General features: G+C 47.9%; 1 protein-coding gene across 1 annotated transcript in view; it reads right to left on the bottom strand.

Annotated features, from left to right (window-relative positions):
• The window catches only part of TBX21 (T-box transcription factor 21), a 48,737-nt gene extending 42,738 nt beyond the window's left edge, over positions 1 to 5,999 (bottom strand). The window contains exon 1 of the mRNA XM_056863551.1: positions 5,398 to 5,999. Within this exon, the coding sequence (XP_056719529.1) occupies positions 5,398 to 5,999 (602 nt within the window). The remainder of the gene's footprint in view (positions 1 to 5,397) is intronic.
• Positions 6,000 to 23,782: the final 17,783 nt, after the last annotated feature.

Raw genomic sequence — 23,782 nt, forward strand, 5'->3', positions numbered from 1 at the left:
AGGGGAAGGGAAGGTGATTGTATGCCGGTTTGATTCTACCTTCAGTGGTAGAGAAAGTCAGCATATAAAAACCAGCTCTTCCTCTTAGTTGAAAAATAACTCATTCCGTATTCTGAAAAGCCCAAAGGTGAAATTCAAGGGGCCTTTTGCATTTCCTTGCCCAGAAAATGTCTACAGGACTGCAAACCCTCCTCACACCTTCAGGTTTTAAAATGGCTCTCTTCCGCTTTCGGTCCTGTGTTGACAACACCCATAGGCAATACACACACCGCAGCAGAGGTTTCTCTGCTGCTCCCCCACCACCACCACCACCAAGTGTGAAAATGCAAATGGAGCAGCAAACTGGGATTAGGCTGATGCAGACCCTGGGCGAACTGCGCCCCCCACTCCCAACCAGCCCTCTGTGCCCCTTTCTGTTCTTCCTGAAACGGCTGCAAGCCACAACAACCTTGGTGGTGGAAAGTGCCTTCAGGTCCCAGCCAACCTATGGCAACCCCGTAGGGTGTTCAAGGCCAGTGACGTTCAGAGGTGGTTTGCCACAGCCTGCCTCTGTGTGCGATGAGAGAGCTCGGAGAGAACTGGGACTGGCCCTAGGTCACCCAGCAGGCTTCATGGGGAGGAGTGGGGAAACCGAACCCGGTTCTCCAGATTAGAGTCCCACTGTTCTTAACCACTACACCACGCTGGCTCTCACAACAACAGCCTTGGAAGGATGCAAAAATAACTAAAAAATAAATAATCAAAGATACATCAAATAAGTGTCCTAACCTACATGCACAGAGCTATCCTCACTGGAGTCACACCCTTTTAAATCTGTTGAAGTCAATGGGCTTAGCTAAGAACATAAGAAAAGCCCTGCTGGATCAGACCAAGGCCCATCAAGTCCAGCAGTCTGTTCACACAGTGGCCAACCAGGTGCCTCTAGGAAGCCCACTAACAGGACCACTGCAGCAGCACCATCCTGCCTGTGTTCCACCGCACCTAAGAAAATAGGCATGCTCCTCTGATCCTGGAGAGAATGGGTATGCATGATGACTAGTATCCATTTTAACTAGTAGCCATGAATACCCCTTCCCTCCATGAATCTGTCCACTCCCCTCTGTTTAGGATGGCACTGTCGACAGAGTGTCTTTTGTGGGCTCAGGTATGTAGTAGCTCCCCTATGTTTATCCCACCCTTCCTCCAAGGAAACCCTCCTCCGTTTTATCCTCACAACACTCCTGCAAGGTGGGGTTAAGCTGCAAGATAGTGAAAAGCTGAACTTCATAGTGGGGACTTTAACCTGGATCTCCCAAAGCCAGGTGCTCTAACCACTACCCTGTCCCAATAGGGCATAGGAAAGGGAGGGGGTAACCAGTGTGCCACAGGGGTGCATATTGTCTTGCTACATTTCAATCCAGGTGTAGTATTAAACAACAGCTTCTTGTGCTGTTGTGTTATTGTATTGTTATATTGTCTGTGTAAGGATGTAATATTTTTGTACAGCACGAGTATATGTTAAGGCGCCGGGACTTTTTATGGTCTTATGTAGTGATATGTAAATTGTAAAGTGATATGTTTTTAGAGTGATGTTAGCCGCTCTGAGCTTAGCCTCAGCCAGGAAAGGGTGACCTGCAAATCAAATCAGTAAATAAGTTTGCAGTTCTAGAAAAATCCTGTTTTCATTGTTTAAGATTTTGGACACAACAGATAAATATTTTTGCTGGCACTGCTGTGGGCCTGACGGCTCTGTTACTAAGAAACAGTTTGAGCGGCCAACAACCCTTCTAGCACCCTGGTGCCCAGACCATTCTGTAGAGGGCAGGCCTTGAGAACACAGAAGCTGGCCATTTCTGGTTTAAGAGGGGAGTGGACATATTCATGGAGGAGAGGGTTATTCATGGCTGCTAGTAAAAATGGATACTACTAGTCACGATGCATACCTATTCTCTCCAGGATCAGAGGAGCATGTCTGTTGCCTTAGGTGCTGTCGAACACAGGCAGGGCAATGCTGCTGCTGTCATCTTGTTTGTGGTTTCCTAGAGGCACCTGGTTGGCCACTGTGTGAACAGACGGCTGGACTTGATGGACCTTAGTCTGATCCAGCAGGGCCTTTCTTATGTATTGGACACTTTCACAAATGGTGCTAAGAGCATCTCTGGAGTCTTCAGCGGGCAACTTGTGACTGCTCTCGGCCTGGGCAGCTAACCAATGAAAAGCTTTCAGCTGAACAATCCTCTGCCTCTTCACCAATTTATTTACCTGCGATCAATAAACTTCTGTGTCACCAAAACTACGCTAAAGATGCCCGTTTCAGACTGAGGAACAGGACTCCGGAGAGGCGGCACAGAAACTTCCCAGATAAATAATAAAGTTTAAATAAGGGCAAGACGATTCAATAAGTAAGCGGTTGTAACTGAAGGACATTTTAAAGTATCTGCTCCTTTTTGGAAGCAGCCCCCCTCTCTGATACATTCTCTCTGAGCAGGAACATGCCTGAATCCAAAAGCAGCCTCCAAAAATAAACAAGCTGGTCTCAGTTATTAAAAACCAACTTTACCAATTGAAAGGGTTTTTTTTTTTTAATCAGCCAAAGCTTCTCTGGTGTGGCTGGGGCCAGAAAAGGAGGGGGGGGCAGCTGAAGCCTAACCAGTTGGCAGCAGCTAACTAAAGCATCCATTATGAGAAGACAGGAGTCCCTGGAAATGACAATCATGCTAGGAAAAGTTGAGGGCAGCAGGAGAAGAGGAAGACCCAGCAAGAGATGGACTGACTCTATAAAGGCAGCCATGGCCCTCAGTTTGCAAGACCTGAGTGAGGCTGTTGAAGATAGGACGTTTCGAAGGACATTGATTCATAGGGTCGCTATGAGTCGGAAGTGACTTGAGGGCACTTAACACACACGTGTTCAACTAAAGCATCGGTTGATTGACCTACTAGTTAAACTCATTAAAACTAGCAGCCTTCTGTTAGAAAGACGGAAAGCAGAGGAGACACGTTATTTGAGAAAAGTTCAACAGCAAAACCCCACTCATTCTGATCAAAGTAGCTTTTGTATGCAATCAACAGGCCTGGGGCAGGTGTATAGAAAAGCTGCTTCAACAACTACTTGGGACAGACATATTTACCACCCAAGAAAAGAGGGATCCCATGGCACCTTCGAGTCTAACAACATTTCTCCTAGCATGAGCCAGAGCTCACTTCGTCGGATGTATAAAGAGCACAGCCATAGCAGTTCTGCCCCGCATACATCAGACGAAATGTGCTGTGGCTCCTGAAAGCTCAGGTAGGAATCCATGTCACTAGTCTCTAACAGTGCGATCCTAAGGAGGGTTACTCAAGTCTAAGCCCATTCATTTAAATGGGCTTAGACTAGAGTAACTCTACATAGGATTGCACTGTAAATTGTTACTGGACTCTCGTTTTGTTTTGCTGCTACAGACTACCACAGCTAACACCCATCTGGAATTATCACCACAACAGAAGTAATGGAGGACAGAACTGAACTCGCTTTCTACATTCTTATTGGGTGAGATCCTGCTCTCTTCCTTTCGGATATCTTTTAGGTCAGTTATTAAAAAACAAAAAACCCTACCAAGATTTCTATACTGCAGTTGTACTGTCGGGCCTATTCAGTTTCAGTTGTAGCAAGTCAATGTGAGTGACTTGGGGGGCACCCCCTCCAAAATATGTATACAACTGCAAGCCAAGCCCACCCAGAGGGACCACAGATTCTAACAACACTGGCGATGGAGCATTTTGTTTGTTTTGCTCTTAGCTAGGACTGGAGCGTGGTCGATTCTTCGCACACTCGCGGATGAGCAACACCTGAAAAGTCCAAGCCACCCAATACCTTTTATTAAGATCAATGACAGACAACCCAGCACAGCGGGCAAGCCTGCAAGTTCCACAGAACTCTTCATCAGGCTGGACACTGAAAGGGGAGGAGACAAAAAGTTTTCCAGGTCACGATCTTGAGGCCTCTTAAGTGTCCCCAGGCCTCACGCAGCACAATCCTAAGCATGTCTACTCCAAAGTAAATGCCATCAACTTCAGTGGAACTTTCTCCTGAGTAAGTGTGCTTAGGACTGCGGCCTCAAGAGTGTGAACAGGCCTCGGAAGCTCAGGGATTTCTCTTGCCAGCATCGATGTCTTCAGTGTTGCACAGAATCTGCCACAGGACAGGCTAACGGTGCCCTGCGGTTCCCAGAAGCCGTAGGCCTGAATGAAACCTGGTTGCCTTTTTTAGTTTACGGGAACTTTGCATGGAGCCCAGGCTTCCCTCCAGAAGCCCACCAGGGGGGAAAGGACCAATAAGGCCCTCTGAGCATTTGCACAAGGGCACTTGGCACACTCCAGGGAGTTGCTCACCGCCCCCCCACCCCTCATCTGGGCCTATTCCTGCATTGTGCAGGGAGTTGGACTAGATGGCCCTGGTGGTCCCTTCCAACTCTGTGATTCTATGAAAGCGAACAGGCCATGTGACAGAGGCCTGGCAGAGGGAAGGAACCAGTGCGATTCGAGGGGCAGGTGAAGGAGCCCATCCTGCCAGCCACCGACCAGCCCAGACGCGCCCGCCTTCGCCAAGCCGCCTTCGCCAAAAGCGCACTGGACCGTGCGCCCTGGCCAAGATCGCAAAATCCCCGTCCTTTCACCGGCAGGAGACGGGCTCTTCCCTCGTCCACAACCTCCTTGGTCATCTCCACTTAAGCACATCCCCCCCACCCGCGCGCCTTAGGCAGCCCCCACCCCGGCAATAACCCCAGCCCTTCCCTCCTTAAATGCCAAGACCCTCTTCCCATCCCAGAGCGCAAAGTCCTGTTCCAAAGGGGGACACTTCCCTCCTAAAGGCTCCTGGGCAAGTTCCCCCCCCTTCCCCCTTTTTAACCTGGATCCCGACCGCCCCCGGGGGGGCTGCGATCCCCCAGGTTCTTCGTCCCCTGTCCTCGCCCGCAGCCACCCCATGAACACACGAAGCTGCTTTCTACTGAACCAGACCCTCGGTCCATCAAAGTCAGTATTGACTACTCAGACCGGCAGCGGCTCTCCAGGGTCTCAGGCAGAGAGGACTTTCACATCACGTACTTGCCTAGTCCCTTTAACGAGTGAGAGATGCCGGGATTGAACCTGGGACCTCCTGCATGCCAAGCAGATGCTCTACCACTGAGCCACAGCCCCTCCCCTTAAACACATGAAGCTGCCTTATACTGAACCAGACCCTCGGCCCATCAAAGTCAGTATTGTCTACTCCGACCGGCAGCGGCTCTCCAGGGTCTCAGGCGGAGGTCTTTCACATCCCCCGGTCCCTTTAAGTGGAGATGCCGGGGATTGAACCTGGGACCTCCTGCACGCCAAGCCAAGGCTCTGCCCACTGCGCCGCAGCCCCTTCCCTCCCCGCGCGCCCCCGGCCCGCCTCACCTGCCCTGCTTGGTGATGATCATCTCCGTCTGGTGCTTGTGAAACTTGGCCCAGAGGGGGTAGTTGTTGAGGACCACCTGGATCTTGCCCGACACCTGGTAGCCGGGCACCGGGTAGAGGGGGGCCCGCGGGAACACGTGCTGGACCGCCGCCGGGAAGCAGCCCTCGCCTCCGTGCGCGCCGCCGGGGTACAGCTCCCCCGGGCCGGGGTAGATCTCGCCGGCCGACAGCGGGTAGCAGGGGTCGGCCGGAGCAGGGGCCGGCCCGGGCGGCGGCGGCTGGGGCCGGTAGGAGGAGCAGCTGTTCCCGGCCGGCCCCAGGAACCTGCCCGACGGCGGCGGCTCGGGCCCCCCGAAGCCGCCCGGGACGATCTGCCCGCCGTAGGCCAGCCCCAGGCCGCAGCGCCCGTCCTGCAGGTGGGCTTCGGGGTAGTAGAAGCGCTCCGGGGGGGCGGGCAGCTTCAGCTCGCCGGCGTCCTTGGGGGGCGCGCCCGGCAGGTCGGGGGGCTCCTTGGCGAAACTTTGGCTCTCCGCCCCGTTCAGCATGGTGAGGGCGGTGGTGGGGTTGGCGGCTCCTCCGGCCAGGGAGTCCAAAGCGCCCATTGAAGAAGGCCGGGGGGGGGGGAGGCGAGGTGTCCGGAGGGGAGGGGAGGGAGTCGGCAGCAAAGAAAAAGATCGTGGGGACGCGCAGACACGCGCGCACCGTCCTCAGAGGCTCATGCGGGCTGGAAGAGGAGACGCCGCCCCCAGCCGGCCGGCCGGCTCAGCTGCCAGCAAAAGGCTGGTCAATTTCCTCCCCTCGCCCCGGCGGCCTTAGTCAATTTCACTCTCCCGAGTCAGTTTCACCGTTCCGGCCTTGGTCAGTTTCACTGTGCGTTCACAGCCTCCCTTTCGCCCTCCTCCCCTGCTCCAAACGCCGGGACAGAGGTTTGGGGGCTGGGCTTGACGCGGGAGGGTCCGGGTGGGGGAAAGAGCCGCGCTGGCCAGAAGGATGGGCCGGCTTTGGGTCATCCGCCACCATCTCCTTCGCTACTAGCCCCACCGGCCCATCCTCGCCGCCTCCGACAGCGGCTCTCGCGACCTGCCGCCAGTTAAAAGAACTGCGCTCCAGCTCCCGTGTCGGCTTCTCTGCCACTGGCTGGAAGAGTTTGCAAGACACGCCTCCTTGGCTGGGGCCTTCCCCCCTTCTCTCCCCCCCCCCAGCCACCCCTGCAATCGAATTAAGACAGGAAAGTTTTGCAAAACTAAACCCCATCCCCCCAAATGACTATTTTTTTTTTAAATTAAAAGCTTAAAACAAGCCAAAGAGGGAGATAGATACCAGTGGGACTTTGGAGATCATCCTTCCAGCTATTATGGGAGACGCGTGGCTCAGTGATAGAGCAACTGCTGTGCATGCAGAAGGTCCCAGGTTCAATCCCCGGCATCTCCAGTAGTGGTTCCCAACCTTTTTTTGACCAGGGACCACTGGGACTTTTTTGTTCGGTGCAGGGACCCCAAGGTTCAAAATAAAAATTCCGAGAATTTGAAAATAAACTTTAATCATAACTGTTAGTTAAACATTAAACTTAGAATGATATTTGAATACGTTTTTTTATAATAGAAAACTTTTAATTGAAAATATTAATTTATTATGGGTTTATAACTTTGTTTCGCGGACCTTAATTTAGTTCTCGCGGACCCCTAGGGGTCCCCGGACCCCTGGTTGGGAACCACAGAGTTAAAGGGACTAGGCAAGCAGGTGATATGAAAGACCTCTGCCTGAGATCCTGGAGAGCCACTGCCGGTCTGAGTGGACAGTACTGACTTGGATGGACCAAGGGTCTGATTCAGTATAAGGCAGCTTCATGTGTTCTTGTGTAAACACCCCATAAAAGCATATGCCACACTTTTGTTAAGTCTTAACAGGCTTCCTCAGAGTTTATCACTATAGAAGACTGATTCTCAGTAAGCTGTACCACTCCAAATGGAGGGCAGGGTCTTGCATCTTTAAAAAAAAACCTTTGTGTAGAAAACTAGCATGTCAGCGTGACTAAATTGGAACCATGTTTCTGACATGCTTGTTTTCTATGTGCAGAGAAAGAATGTTTTCATACCAAACAACATAAGAACATAAGAAAGGCCATGCTGGATCAGAGCAAGGTCCAGCAAGTCCAGCAGTCTGTTCACTGAGTGGCCAACCAGGTGCCTGTAGGAAGCCCACAAACAAGACCACTGCAGCAGCATTATCCTGTCTGTGTTCCACAGTGCCTGATATAATAGGCCTGCTCCTCTGATCCTGGACAGAATAGGTATGCATCATGACTACTATTCATTTTGACTAGTAGCCATGAAAAGCCCTCTCCTCCACAAACATGTCCACTCCCCTCTTAAAGCCTTCCAAGCTGGCAGCCATCACCACATCCTGGGGCAGGGAGTTCCACAATGCATCTATGCAGTGTGTGAAGAAATACTTCCTTTTCCAATCACACGAGCCCCAATCCGTAGGGGTACCACCCAAATTACCACTTCAGAGGGGGCTCTGCTGAACAAATAGCACAGTTCCAGATTCTCCAGACAAAGGATTGTCCAGGACCCCACCCACTTCCCATTCCTCCAGCATGGTGTAGTGGTTAAGAGCGGCGGTTTGAAGCAGTGGACTCTAATTTGGAGAATCGAGTTTGATTCCCCACTCCTCCACATGAGCGACGGAAGCTAATCTGGTGATGAACCGGGTTGGTTTCCCCACTCCTACGCATGAAGCCTGCTGGGTGACCTTGGACTAGTCACTGAACTCTCTCAGCCCCACCTACCTCACAAGATGTCTGTTGTGGGGAGAGGAAGGCAATTGAAAGCCAGTTTGAGACTCCTTAAAGGTAGAGAAAATCAGGATATAAAACCAACTCTTCTTCATTCTCCTCTCCTCCATTTTTATCTTTACAACAACAACCCTGTGATGTCGGTTAGGGTGAGAGACTAGCCCAAGGTCATCCAGTGTTCTGCTGTGGCAAAACTGTGCATTCAAACCTGGGTCTATCAGATCCTCGATGTTCTGACTACTACACCAGGCTAGCTCTATCCCACCCTGTTTCCATACCATGAACTTTTAAGTCCTGGGCTTTGAAACATGTTATCTGGGTTGCTTCCAGAGACAGCTGAGAGGCCCAGACTGGATTCTTATATTATGCTGGCAGGGTAAGAACCAGTGCTACTCCTTCCTGCACTGCTGGAGTAACACGAGAAGGCCCAGCCTGCATGGCAAAAGCACATGCTTCTTCGCAGGGCCTGCTTTTGTAGGCATCCCAGGCTTCTTGTATTGCCCTAGTGTTTTGGTTCTCAGATTGTCGATCAGGACTCAGAAGAGGGTTGAGATTCTCATAGAGGTGGGTCATGAGGCTAGGAGGGAGGAGGAGGAGGAAGAGGTGGACTGGGAAAGGAAGGAGACTCTGACAGATGTGGGTTTGCCTTTGCCTCATGTGGGAAATAGCCCTGAAGTGAAGCTTGTTGCTCAGTAAGGTGATATATGTATAAATACTAAGGGTGAAAAATAAAACTATAAACTCATTTAGGACTCACTGATGTGTGATTCTTGTGTTTTATGTTGGAGTCGGGGTACAGAGAGCCAGTGTTATGTAGTTGTTAAGGTGTGTAGTACTAGCATCTGGGAAACGCAGGCTCAAATCCCCACTTGTGCCATGGAAACTTGCTGGGTGACCTGGGACCAGTCACACACTCTCAGCCACGACCCTGGCAAGTTTTTGGATGGGAGACCTCCAAGGAATACCAGGGGCATGACATGGAGGCAGGCAATGGCAAACCACCTCTGAATGTCTCTTGCCTTGAAAACCCTATGGGGTCGCCATAAGTCAGCTGTGACTTGATGGCCAAAAAGTGGGGGATAGGTATAATGGAGTCACTTTGCAAGTGGGTCCCAAAAGAGTGTAAGTTTTGAAGAGGGTCCCACTTCGAAGCACTGCTGCCTGGCCTCAAATGCTGAAAGTCTAGGTGATTTGGGTTGGCCAGATTAAAGTTGGTTCACCATATTAGAGTTCGCCGCTCATTCGGAGGAGTAGGGAATCAAACCTGGTTCTCCAGATTAGAGTCTACTGCTCCTAGCCACTACACCAGTGATGGCGAACCTTTTAGAGACCGAGTGCCCAAACTGCAACCCAAAACCCACTTATTTATCGCAAAGTGCCAACACAGCTAGAAGTCCACATGGGGCTAGGGGTTGCCAGGTCCCTCTTTGCCACCTGCGGGATTTTTTTGGGGCGGAGCCTGAGGATGGTGGGGTTTGGGGAGGGACTTCAATGCCATAGAGTCCAATTGCCAATGCTGCCATTTTCTCCAGGTGAACTGAAATAGCAGATCTCCTGCTACTACCTGGAGGTTGGCAACCCTGCATGGGCGGCCAAGTGGGGGAAGGAAAGCAGCTGGAGCATAGCCCCCACCTCTTCAGTTTGGTTCTTTTTCCAACTGTTATCTTCATACGAATTTTAAAAGACTGTTATGCGGGGGGGGCTGATGGTGGGGACAGCCCTCTGCACTCGCTCAGAGGCATCTTCGGTTGCATGAACGAGCAGAGTGGAAACCCGAGCTAAGCGAAGGGCTTGGCTCCAGCACAAACGCCAGGCGGGCCCCCGTTCGGCCCTCACAGCCAACCCCCTGTGCTGCAGTCACCAACCAGCCCGCTGCAGACGGCCGCCCAAGCGTCCCACTCCTGGTCCAGCCCCATCCCGGCTCCGCCTCTTCCAGTCCTCGGCAGAAGGCTTGTCATTCTCTTCACTTCCGGAGCGCGCAGCCGGCAACTGCGGAGAAGGCACTGGGAAGGAGCCCGGCGCTTCCTGGAGGAGCCGGGAAGGCACCGCTGCACCCCAGCCTCCTCAGCTGGGGGAACGAACTCAGGCAAACTCTGTGCTGGGGCGACGGCTCACTTGCCCACAGAGAGGGCTCTGAGTGCCACCTCTGGCACGTGTACCATAGGTTCGCCACCACTGCACTACACCATGCTGTAAGCTGTTTTAGGTCCCTGTTGGGTACACAAAAACAAAGTACACAAGTGGAAGAAGGTATATTAAAAATGGGGGTTTATTGTAAAATATGCACTGACCTGGATAGCCCAGGGTAGCTTGATCTCATCAGATCTTGGAAGCGAAGCAGGGTCAGCCCTGGTCTGTATTTGGATGGGAGACCACCAAGGAATACTAGGGTCACGATGCAGACGCAGGCAATGGCAAAGTACTTCTGAACATCTCTTGCCTTGAAAACACTATGGTATCACCATTTCAGTTGCGACTTGATGGCAAATAAATAAATACATAAACTACACATTGAAAACACCACCTGAAATCACAATAGGGAAAAATGTGACAACCATTCAATTGTAAACAATATTCAGTATACCAGTAATGAGTATGTAAACACACAGAAATTTAGGCAATAAGAACATAAGAACATAAGAAAAGCCCTGCTGGATCAGACCAAGGCCCATCAAGTCCAGCAGTCTGTTCACACAGTGGCCAACCAGGTGCCTCTAGGAAGCCCCCAAACAAGACGACTGCAGCAGCACCATCCTGCCTGTGTTCCACAGCAGCTAATATATTTGGCATGCTCCTCTGATCCTGGAGAGATATCAATGTATTAATATATAATACATCAAAAAGGAGTTAACACACATGGCAAAGACAGATTGCCAGCCAGACTCCGTTTCGAGTAGATCTTCATCAGACCACTCATGCGTTATCCAGTTTATTCAATTTTAAATCAGGCACGAATTTTAAAAAGGTAAGGAGCCAAAAAATGGTTTCTAGCCCAAGCTGTCTGTGGTGCAGAATAACATCATCTGTCACAGATCCCACAACTCAGGTGCAACTTTATAGACAAGGTTCCATGGGCGACCCAGAGGGTGATAGGTGCATAGGACAGAAATTTAACATCCATGTAAGGAAGGACTGGGTAAGGCCATGGCAAACCACCCCATAAACGTAGTCTGCCTAGTAAACCTTGGGATGTGACGTCACCCCTTGGGTCAGGAATGACCTCACCTGGAGTACTGTGTTCAGTTTCGAGCACCGCAATTTAAGAAAGATGTAAACAAGCTGGAACATGTCCAGAGGAGGGCAACAAAGATGGTGAGGGGTCTGGAGACCAAGTCCTATGAGGAAAGGTTGAAGGAGCTGGGTATGTTTAGCCTGAAGAGGAGAAGACTGAGAGGGGATATGATAACCTACTTCAAGTACTTGAAGGGCTGTCATATAGAGGATGGTGCCGAGTTGTTTTCTGTTGCCCCAGAAGATCGGACCAGAACCAATGGGTTGAAATTAAATCAAAAGAGTTTCCGTCTAGACATTAGGAAGAATTTTCTAAAAGAGTGGTTCCTCAGTGGCTTCCTCAGGAGTTTGTAAGCTCTCTTTCCCTGGAGGTTTTTAAGAAGAGGTTAGATGGTCATCTGTCAGCAATGCTAATTCTATTACCATAATTAGATCATGAGAGGGAGAGCATCTTGGCCATCTTCTGGGCATGTTCACTGGGGGTGTGGGGTGAGATAGTTGTGAATTTCCTGCATTGTGCAGGGTGTTGAACTAGATGACCCTGATGGTCCCTTCCAACCTTTATGATTCTATGACCCGGTGCTTGCACAGGGGACTACATTTACCTTTACTTAAGGAAGTGTCTGCATAACTTCCTTCCATCTCTCATCAAAGATTTGCCCATCCAAGGCTTTTATCATAATGAAAATGTGTAAATCCAGGTCCATCTCTGTTGACCACCCTCGATCAAGAGAAGATTGAATAATAAGTAGAATCAAGCATTAAAGTCTGTTCGGGAGAGGGGCGCTCCTATCCTGTACTCTTGACCCTATATTTTTGAGCAGCTCGAAACCACGCTCTTCTCCAATCAGGTTTCGTAACCGCCACCCAGGTTTGAAACGCTGAGCTTAAAACTCCTTGACAGGCCTCTTTTAAAGAGTTCAGTGCTTTATTTTGAAGGAGATACATTTTTCTTTTTTAAAAAATCAGCCCATGGGTGAGGCGGTAGATATATATGTCTCTAGTGCTCTTGGATTTTCAAAGTGAAGCAGGAAATAGGGCTGAAACAATTGCTGGGGAAGGGAGGAGAGAAAAGCGAGATTCTCAGTTCTCCTAACTTGAATTTGCCTGAAAGTATTCAGATTCAATCTATCTGAGTCTTTTCCGAGCAGCCACAAAGTATGGAAGCTGGGGTTAAGGAATATTTTGAGGGGGGAACCCCAACAGTCAGGAGTGCCTTGACCTTGGCAAGGCCTAGACATCATAGAATCATAGAGTTGGAAGGGACCACCAGTGTGGTCTAGTCCAACCCCCTGTACAATGCAGGAAATTCACAACTACCTCCCCCCCACACCCCCAGTGACCCTATTCCATGCCCAGAAGATGGCAAAAAAAAAAAAAAACACCCCCCAGGATCCCTGACCACTCTGGCCTGGAGGAAAATTGCTACCTGACCCCCAAGTGGCAATCAGCATTACCTTGGGCATCATGTAAGAAAGGGCCACGAGAGCCAAACACTGATGCAAACCTTCCTGCTCTCCCTCTCATGATCTGCCTAAGTTAACAGAATCAGTATTGCTGACAGATGGCATTCTAGCCTCTGCTTAAAAACCTCCAAAGAAGAAGAGACCACCTCCCAAGGAAGTCTGTTCCACGGAGAAACCGCTGTCAGGAAGTTCTTCCTAATGTTTAGCAGGAAACTCTTTTGATTTAATTTCAACCTGTTGGTTCTGGTCCGACCCTCTGGGGAAACAGAAAAACACTCTGCACCATCCTCTCTATGACAGCCCTTCAAGTACTTGAAGGTGGTTATCATAGCACCTCTGAGTCGTCTCCTCTCCAGGCTAAACATACCCAGCTCCCTCAGCCTTTCCTCATAGGACCTGTTCTCCATCCTTAGCAAACTTTTGATTAAGCATCCCTGAACGTCATTTTGCACTGGCAGTATAAGATTCAATCCATTTGAAATCGGAAACTCTTGCCAGATTTTTAAATTTATGTGACATTTGTTCTAGTTCTAGATGGGGAGTCAAACAATGAACATTTTCAGCTGTAATGGAAGTTGTTCAGGTTCAAACAGTTAACTAGTGAGTTAACAATAAGCAGCAATCAGTTCATTTCTGGTTCAGGAGCGGAACCTGTTGTTGCTTTTATTCTTCTCGGCTTTTACAATTCTGGATTTTATTTGCTGGCTTTTAATGATGGTTGATTTTAAGGATTTTATGTTTTACAATTCTGTCTTTTGTGTTGAAAGCCACCTTTGCAGGCCTCTGAAGAGGTGCCATTTAAAGGTTTTATATGTATATATAAATGAATTGAAATGGGTCTTTTCCACATCTGCAGCAATGACCCATACGTACTATGGCGTATGCATTACATAAAAGTAACATCCATCAGCAAGTTTGTACCACACTTTTAGTTTTTACTGTTGCAACTTGATACAGATTATCGAGGATTGCATCCTGAACTCTGAAAACAGAAAGATGTGTCTTACTAATGCTTCCCAATCACTTAAGAGAAACCTGCACTTTAAAAAACACGAGTTGTGTTCACTCATAATTCATTCTGTGTGGGGCCATGGAGCATACTCTGGGTTATGAGTTGCCTTTAAAAGCAAACCCTCCTTTTGAACAGATATCCTGAATTCATTTTACAATTGTGTTCTAATATAGGCTCAGCTGCAACTTTTAAATAAGGTTCAGGTACCGTTCCAGTCCGGGGGGTGGGGGGATTAAGTGTTCACTTTGCTTTTTGATTTGGCTCTAGCAGTAAGTTAGCTTGAAAAACTATATTTGCTTGATCACAAACATACCAATGTTATGTATTTATTTTTATGTTGGTTTGTATATATTTTAAGAGCCCCGTGGCGCAGAGTGGTAAGCTGCAGTACTGCAGTCCAAGCTCTGCTCACAACCTGAGTTCGATCCCAACGGAAGTTGGTTTCAGATAGCCGGCTCAAGGTTGACTCAGCCTTCCATCCTTCCGAGGTCGGTGAAATGAGTACCCAGCTTGCTGGGGGTAAAGGGAAGATGACTGGGGAAGGCACTGGCAAACCACCCCAGAAACAAAGTCTGCCTAGTAAACGTTGGGATGTGACGTCACCCCATGGGTCAAGAATGACCCGGTGCTTGCACAGGGGATCTTTACCTTTACCTTTTTTGTACATATTTAGAGCAGCCAGGCCTATGGTTGAGTGCAGCAACGGCTTCCATTGTAGCTGGCCTCCCTTCCCCTACCACTACCTTATCTGGTTTGATCTGATTCGGGGATCCCGACGGTTCCCCTCCGGGCTGGCTGCTGACCTGTATGTCAAAGAATTGGGCACCATTCAGATTTTAGAGTTTATGGATTCACGGAATTATGGTTTTAATTGCAAATTATATTATTGTATGTTAATGTAATACTTATTGTATTTCATGATGTAAGCCGCTCTGAGCCCAGCCTTGGCTGGGATAGAGTGGGGTATAAATTAAAAAATAAACAAACAAACAAACAAACAAAATGTTACTATGTTTAGAAGAGAAGAGTTGGTTTTTATATGCCAACTTTCTCTACCACTTAAGGAAGAATTAAACCAGTTTACAATCTCCTTCCCTTCTTCTCCCCACAACAGACACCTTGTGAGGTAGGTGGGGCTGAGAGAGTTCGGAGAGAACTGTGACTAGCCCAGCATCACCCAGCTGGCTTCATGTGGAGGAATGGGAATCAAATCCAGTTCACTAGAGTCTGCCACTCATGTGGAGGAATGGGGAATCAAACTGGCCTGAGGTCACCTAGCAGGCTTCATGGCAAAATAGGGATTCAAACCTGGGTCTCCCAGATCCTAGTCCGACACTTTATCCACTATACCAGAAGTTGCCTGGGGAAGGGACAAAATTTTACTGGTGGTACTATGGCATCATGAACATAGCAGACGACAACCCTCTAGAGATTCCAAGGAAGCAGGAAAAGAGAGAAATTCTTTGAGGCTGGAAGGTGAAAGGATAAAGGGTGCTGGAGAATCCATGGAAGTCTTTGCAGGCCCAGCTAGGAAACGCTGCTTCTGCACTTGTGTGAAATGGCTGGGCATTACTTGTTTCTGCAATGAAATCAACATAGGCAGCCAAATTCTGCTGTAAATGTAAATATATAATGACATATAGTTCTATATACATACACAGCCAAGTTCCATAGGATTGTACAACAAATTGCCAGTAAATATACAAAGTAAATGTTCATAAACATCGGATATCCAAAGATAAAAGGTAAGCGTCCATCCACAATGTTGTTTGCCAAGCACTCCCAACAAGACTGCCAAATTGAGGAATTCAACGCTGAAAACAGATTTCTAGAAATTATGCTCCTTTTCGTCTCTTGATTTCATCAGTTCTGTTCGACTCCTCTCCAACAGGTGCTAAACCCAACACAAAAACATGTGACATATAGCAATATGTACAAGAAGTTCTATCATAGAAATTTTTCTACACGTTATTTATCGGCTTACCAAAGACATCTCCAAAGAGCTCACAATCCTAGCCCATTGCTATTGCAGATATCTGTTCCTACAGTTCCAAACTGGGAATTATTTGTTTCTGCACACCACAGCATTTTAGCATCAAGTATGACACGCTTCGATCGGCCCTGTTTGCACCCTCTTTCACGATGCCTGCCTGCTTTACGGAGACGCCTCATTCAAACTGTGTTTGAGTGAACTAACAAAGTGGCTTAGAGCAGCTAAGCTATGCTTTGTGGTTTCTCTCCCTCCACAAAGTCTCCAGAAGAGTGGGGTTGCGGTGGTGGTGAATGCCTCTTATCTCTAGCGCACATTCACATAAATGCTTGTGTGTGGACACGAAGGCGCCATGCGGAGGACAGCTGCCATTTTGGCCACTGCAGCTGCTAAACTAACACCTTTTAAATAAATGTCTTATCTGTGAAATGCTGGAGGATATAAAATGTATGTGGGGGGAAGCGACAGTAAAATATTGGGAAGCAAACAGGGCTGCAGGAGGGAAAGTGCAGCCTGATCTCGTCGTCACATCTCGGAAGCTAAGCAGGGTCATTCCTTGGATGGGAGACCACCAAGGAAGGCTCTGCAGAAGAAGGCAATGGCAAACCACCTCTGCTTAATCACTTGCCTTGAAAGCCTTTTGCTGGGGTTGCCTGCCATAAGTCGGCTACGACTTGACAGCCCTTCCATACGGATACTGGGCTGCAGTGGAGGGGAACGTTGGTGGTCCAACTTTCAGTGCAAATGGTAGAGCACTGAACCCTCTGTTTTGCTCACTGCTTCTCCCTCTCCCATAATACTAGGATGCGGGGTCATCTGCTGAAGCTGGTGAGAAATTCAAAACAAAAGGAAGTATTTTTTCACACAACACATAGTTACATTGAGGAACTCCCTGCCCCAGGATGTAGTGATGGCTGCCAACTTATAAGGCTTTAAGAGGGGAGTGGACATGTTCATGGAGGATCGGGCTGTCTATGGCTATTGTCAAAATGATGCATAACTATTCTCTCCAGTATCAGAGGAGCATGCCTATTATACTAGGTGCTGTGGAGCACAGGCAGGGTAATGCTGCTGCAGTGGTCTTGTTTGTGGGCTTCCTAGAGGCAACTGGTTGGCCACTGTGTGAACAGACGGCTGGACTTGATGGGCCTTGGTCTGATCCAGCATGGCTTTTCTTATGTTCTTATATTCTTAATATGTCCCATTCAGGTGCTCCTTTCCCTAACTGAACTCCACTACCCGATTGGAGCTTAACTGGAAGTTGAGGAGTTGGGTTTGGTGGGGAGCGGGGAGGCACCACTGAGGAAAGCAGCAGGCATGAGCTGGGTTCAGATCTACTTGCTGGGACAGACCCTCAACCCTTTTGCTCTCAAACTGGTTCTTTCACAGTCCTTGAAATGAGATTGTGGCAGAAATGGATCTAAACAAAGGGGGTCTCCCACCACAAGGGGCAGTTTCTAATTAGGTTTACCAATGCCAGGCTGGGAAATCCCTGGAGATTTGGAGGTGGAGCCTAGTGAGGGTGGGATCTGGGGAGGGGTGGTAGACCTCAGCAGGATATAATGCCATACAGTCCACCTTCCAAAGCACTCATTTTCTGCAGGGGAACTAATCTCTGTAGTCGGGCTATCAGTTGTAATTCCAGGGGATCTCCAGGCTCCACTTGGAGGTTGAATCAAAATATAGTTAGCCTGTTGTTATGTGTGTGTGTGTGTGTGTTAAGTGCCATCAAGTCGCTTCCAACTCATGGCGACACTATGAATGAAAGTCCTCCAAAATGTCCTATCTTTGACAGCCTTGCTCTGATCTTGCAAATTGAAGGCTATGGCTTCCTTTATTGAGTCAATCCATCTCTTGTTGGGTAGTAGATAAAGAACAACAGAATAGCCAAACAACAAGTAGTATGCAAGGGTGAGCGTTGTTGTAAATATAGCAATAAAGTGCAGCAAGGTACAAACACATGTAACAAGACAAAGCTTGTATACAAAATACAATTATATATGAAATACAGGTCAAGGGAACTCTACAGCAGCTCTTTATGTCCAAGAATGCATGCTACACAGCAAACAAAGTGGATAGCCTTGCAGGCACCTTCATCAGGTTCACACTGTGAACTAAAAGGATTATATTTCTTGGACATTTTGTATTTTTGTACTTTTGTATTTCGTATATAATTGTATTTTGTATACAAGCTTTGTCTTGTTACATGTGTTTGCACCTTGCTGCACTTTATTGATATATTTACAACAACGCTCACCCTTGCATACTACTTGTTGTTTGGCTATTCTGTTGTTCTTTATCTACTTCCACTTGGAGGTTGGCAACCCCAATTCTGTCCCATTCCCTACAAGAAGCATCACACCTCATTCTGTTCTGCTTTCCAGTAAACTTCGGTGGTTGCACAAAAGTTACAATGAACATTTATACATCACTCTAAGATTTCTTTTTCTTCTGGACTTTACAGCATACCATAAAGTCTGCTCTTCAAAATTGCAATTTCTTCCTTGAGAACTGGGATCTATCATCTGGACATCAGTTGTAATTTAGGGGGATCGTAATATAGCCTTTTATACAGGGACGTTTCCCCGCGGTCACCCCCCCCCCAACTGCCTCGGGGCTTCCTTTTGATTATGCATGCCTTTTCCACCCATCAGAGGTCGCCTCGCTCTCCCCGCACATTTTGCCCACATTTTTCAGATTCTGGCTAGAACAGCATCTGGAAAACATGGGCAAACTGCGCGGGGAGGGGGAGGTGACCTCTGATGGGCGGATAAGGCATGCATAATCAAAAGGAAGCCCTGAAGCAGTCGGGGGGGGGGGTGAGCGCGGGGAAACGTCACTGCATAAAAGGCTTTAGGTAGTAGGGTTGCCAACCTCAGGTACTAGCTGCTATTACAACTGATCTCCTGCTATTACAACTGATCTCCAGCTGATAGAGATCAATTCACCTGGAGAAAATGGCCACTTTGGCAATTGGACTCTGTGGTACTGAAGTCCCTCCCCTCCCCAAACCCCACCCTCCTCAGGCTCTGCCCCCCAAACATCCTGCTGGTAGCGAAGAGGGACCTGGCAACCCTAATAGGTAGGGTTACCAACCTTCAGGTGGTGGCTGGAGATCTCCTGCTGTCACAACTGTTCTCCAGGAGACAGAGATCAGAGGAGACAGAGTTCAATTGCCCAAGAGGCCATTTTCTCTATGTCATTGAAGTGCCTCCCCTCCCCGAGCCCCGCCCCCCTCATGCCCCATCCCCAAAATCTCCAGCTATTTCCCAACCCAGAGCCTAGCCTTAGGCCCCACATGAATGCTGGCAAATCGAAGTTTCTTGCACACTCCTATTACAAAATAAACCGTCTTTCTTAAATATGCAGATCTCTGGTCATATTTTTGTTAGCTGCTGCCTTATTTGCTGCGTGCAAAGATTTGCATTGTTTATTGCATGCATCCTCCTGCTTGCATTGCATTCCTTCCCGATGCTGCCGTCCCAGTTTTCTCGCATTGTTTATTGTGTCTTAGGCCATTTATGCCCAGGAGGTTTTTTGTCTTGGATTCGCCACTCTCTAGATGCAGATTTTCCCCATCCAAATTCTCAACACTCAAAAATAAGCCCCCATGCAGTGTTCTGAGAATTCAGATGGGGGAAATGTGCATCTAGAGAGAGGCAAAACCTCCCATGCATAAATGGCCTTAGCCTGACCGCGATGCTTGCAAGGCGTGGTTTTAAAATTTTGTTATAAGCCTGGCGTCTCAGCAAGCGAAGCGCACTATAAATGAACCAAGGGCGTCAATAGAGAATTCGGAGCACCACGAGGCACATGTTGACTTGTGCTGCAAAGGACTCCCAGGGCAGCTTTGGGAAGGGTCTGTCCGGGTCCCGCTGCCAGCTGAAGGATGCCCCCCACCAGCTGACTCGAGGGGTAGGCTGGTCTCCTCCGCAGGGTTGTGTATTGTCCCGTCAGACGGCGCTTAGGGGCCATTCCAGCCAATTCACAGCTTTCATTGTTCGGAGGTGTTGCTTCTCCGGTTCCCCCTCCTGTATGCTAAAATCCTCCTTTCCGGCTTCCTGGAAGCCCTGCTTTGCCCTGTAAGCTTTCAGGCTTTGGAAAGGGGCGAACGGGGTAGGGGGTGGGGGGGAGATCTCCCAAACCAAGAAAACAAATGTTGGGTTGGACAGTGAAGAAAGCTGATAGGAAGAAAATAGACTCCTTTGAAATGTGGTGTTGGAGGAGAGTGTTACGGATACCGTGGACTGCCAAAAAAACAAATCAGTGGGTTATAGATCAAATCAAGCCTGAACTGACCCTAGAAGCTAAAATGACTAAACTGAGGCTATCGTATTTTGGTCATGAGAAGAGAACAGTCACTGGAAAAGACAGTCATGCTAGGAAAAGTTGAGGGCAGCAGGAAAAGAGGAAGACCCAACAAGAGATGAATTGACTCAATAAAGGAAGCCATGGCCTTCAATTTGCAGGATCTGAGCAAGGCTGTCAAAGACAGGACATTTTGGAGGACTTTCATTCATGAGTCGGAAGTGACTTGACGGCACTTAACACACACACACAGGAGAGGGGGGAGGGAGAAGACAGAAGGGGGGGAAGCAAACCTGAACTGAAAAACAGCTGAAGACAGGCAGTCCTGTTTAAGACAACAGAACGTGGCATGAAAATGTCTCTGTGGTTAAAAAAAAATATCACTCTCCTCCTCAGGCTTTCTTTCTTTCTTTCTTTCTTTCTTTCTTTCTTTCTTTCTTTCTTTCTTTCTTTCTTTCTTTCTTTCTTTCTTTCTTTCTTCCTGCCTTCCTGCCTTCCTGCCTTCCTGCCTTCCTGCCTTCCTGCCTTCCTGCCTTTCTGCCTTCCTGCCTTCCTGCCTTCCTGCCTGTCTTCCTCCCTCCCTCCCTCCACCACCATCATCTCTGGTCAAAGACATTTTCTAGGACTGTAAAGCATTACAAAACCCTGCAAAACCACTTGGCCAGAGACACTACACAATCACGCCTCTTCCAAACCACTTTCAGCTTTAGGCCATTTATGCACGGGAGGTTTTGCCTTGGATTTGCTGTTCTCTAGATGCACATTTTCCCCATCCAGATTCTTCAAACTCAAAAATAAGCCCCCATGTAGAGTTTTGAGAATTCGGATGGGGTAAATGTGCCATCTATAGCGAGGCAAGTTCAAGGCAAAACCTTCCGTGCATAAATGCCCTGTCTGTCTCCAGCATTAAATCACTGACTCCTGTACGTTCCTCCAGTATCACTCAATCTGGAAACAAGCAAGATAACTCTTATATAATCCCACTTTTCTCCCCATTAAGGACTCAAAGCAGCTTACAACATCCTTCTCCCCTCCTCCATTTTATCCTAACAACAGCCCTGTGAGGTTGTGAATGCAAATTCGAATGTGGTTCTCCCAAGATTCTAGACCAACACTCTAACCACTACACCACCCTGGCTCTAAGGTATCACAAATTACTCTTGTCTAGATACAGGCCTTTTTTAAAAAAAATACGTCAGGAATTGTTAACTGGTAAAAGAACAAGAAGCCCCTGAGCATGTGAAAAACGCCTTTGTCTCACTTGTGAGTAGTTAGAGCAGCCATTCCTGGGATAATGCAACCAATTTTAGAACAGAAGACCATGTTGAACCCGCCCCCTCTCCATTTTAAAGTAACCAATGCCTGGAGTCATTTAGGAAATGTTTGAAAACTTGCATTTTTTGATAAACCACAAAAGTTTATGCTATTTTTTAAAAACTTGTTAGTCTTTCAGGTGCCACAAGACTCTGACTTGTATGTCTAAGTATGTGCTGCCTTTCCATCCTGCCCAGAGGATTACTGTGTGCCCCAAAAGATGGCCTCTTGTTTAAGCAACTGATAGAAGTTAGCTGCAGGTACAAACTCTCTTTCTCTATACCAAAGGAACATCTCTGATCTGCATCACTAAACCAACAGCAAGAATGGGAGGAAGCACGGCTGTCAGCTCCAGGCTGGGAAATACCTGGAGATTTGGGGGATGGAGCTTGAAGAGTTCGGGGAGGGGAGGCACTTCAGTGGGGTATAATGCCATGGAGTTCACCTTCCAAAGTGGCCATTTTCTCTAGATGAACTGATCTCTGTTGCATGAAGATCAGCTGTAATCCCAGGAGGTCTCCAACCATCACCTGGAGGTTGGCAACCATAGGAGGGAGTCTCTCTGAACTATATTTTCGTAAATGTACAGTCGTTGTTTCTTGGTTTTAGGGAATCTGGATGTCTTATTTCAAGATGGTGGGTAAAAATCATTACCCTTGCGCACCTTCCATTCATTTCGGTGCAGCTTGTACAGGTGAAAGTCTTCCCGGATTGCGCCTAGTGCTTTTGTTATGGGGACAGCACAGCCCCATCTCCAAAGGTCAATATTGTGTACGGAGGGGCTGTGGCTCACTGGTAGAGCATCTGCATAGCAATAGCATGCAGAAGGTCCCAGGTTCAATCCCCGGCATCTCCAGTTAAAGAGTCCAGGCAAGTAGGTGATGTGAAAGACCCTCTGCCTGAGACCCTGGAGAGCTGCTGCCGGTCTGAGTAGACAATACTGACTTTGATGGACCAAGGGTCTGATTCAGTAGAAGGCAGCTTCATGTGTTCATGCCATTCTTTCCCCAGCTCTCACACCAATAGCTGTTGTAAATTCCTGATAGAAGGTAGCCACGGAAGCACCTATTGGGCATGGATTACTGTTTATCCTGCAACAGACATGTTTCAGTCCTTTGGTTTTTATGGAGAATCCAGAGGATGAGACCTTGCAAAGCCATTGCATTCAAATGTTTTCCCTATTCTCTTTCCATCTTTTCCAGACCTGATTTGTGGTGATTTTTTTAAAAGTTTGAAATACAACTGCATAGCCAGGCTGTCTGTTGTGGAGTGTAAAATGCTTCTAAGGTTTCCCATCCTCTCTTTAAAGGTTTCTTATCCTCCCTTCAAACTTTGCCTCTACAGTCACATTTTCTTCTTTGCTTTATTAGTTACTTCTGCAACTCTCCTCAGTTGATTCTTAATGATAATCTCTTACTCCTGATAGCAGGGGTGGGCTTTAATAACTGGTTTTCTCTTTGCTGCCAAAGTGATTGTTCTTTGGTTCTTGTAGGTTATCCGGGCTGTGTGACCGTGGTCTTGGTATTTTCTTTCCTGACGTTTCGCCAGCAGCTGTGGCAGGCATCTTCAGAGGAGTAACACTGAAGGACAGTGTCTCTCTGATTGTTCTTTATTTTCCCCCCTTCGTTATTATTATTGTAATTGTATAATTATGAAATTATGAGCTCTTAAAGAATTAACGAACAAGCATTTCTGCAACAAAAGAAAAGCATAAAGGAGCAGCTACATCCCATGTCTGTGGAAGGAGGACTGATAATTAAGACTTGATTCAGGAAAGGACAACCACCATGGGAGCGGCTGTAAACCAGAAGAACAAAAAACGAAAAGGGGCACTTTGAGCAAAGGTTCTCCTTTTCCTGTTAAAGTTCCATGTAAATATATAGTACAAACTGGCCTGTGTTGAGCATTCCCAGATTTTTTTATGGGAAACATGACATGATGCAAAGTTCCATGCAGAGCCATAGTTTTAATTGTGGTTTGCAAAAAAGGAATGATTGGAAAGCACAGGTGTCCTAGGCTGCAATCTGAGGAACATTGTCCCGGGAGAAAGTCCCAGGTTCAATCCCTGGCATCTCCAGTTAAAGCACTGGTTCCCAACCAGGGGTCCGTGGACCCCCGGGGGTCCGCGAGAACTAAATTAAGGTCCGCAAAACAAAGTCATAAACCCATAATAAATTAATATTTTCAATTAAAAGTTCTCTATTATAAAAATATATATTCAAATATTATTCTAAGTTTAATGTTTAACTAACAGTTATGATTAAAGT

This window comes from Euleptes europaea, chromosome 18 (genome assembly GCF_029931775.1).
Source record: "Euleptes europaea isolate rEulEur1 chromosome 18, rEulEur1.hap1, whole genome shotgun sequence".
In the NCBI taxonomy this organism is placed as follows: Eukaryota; Metazoa; Chordata; class Lepidosauria; order Squamata; family Sphaerodactylidae; genus Euleptes; species Euleptes europaea.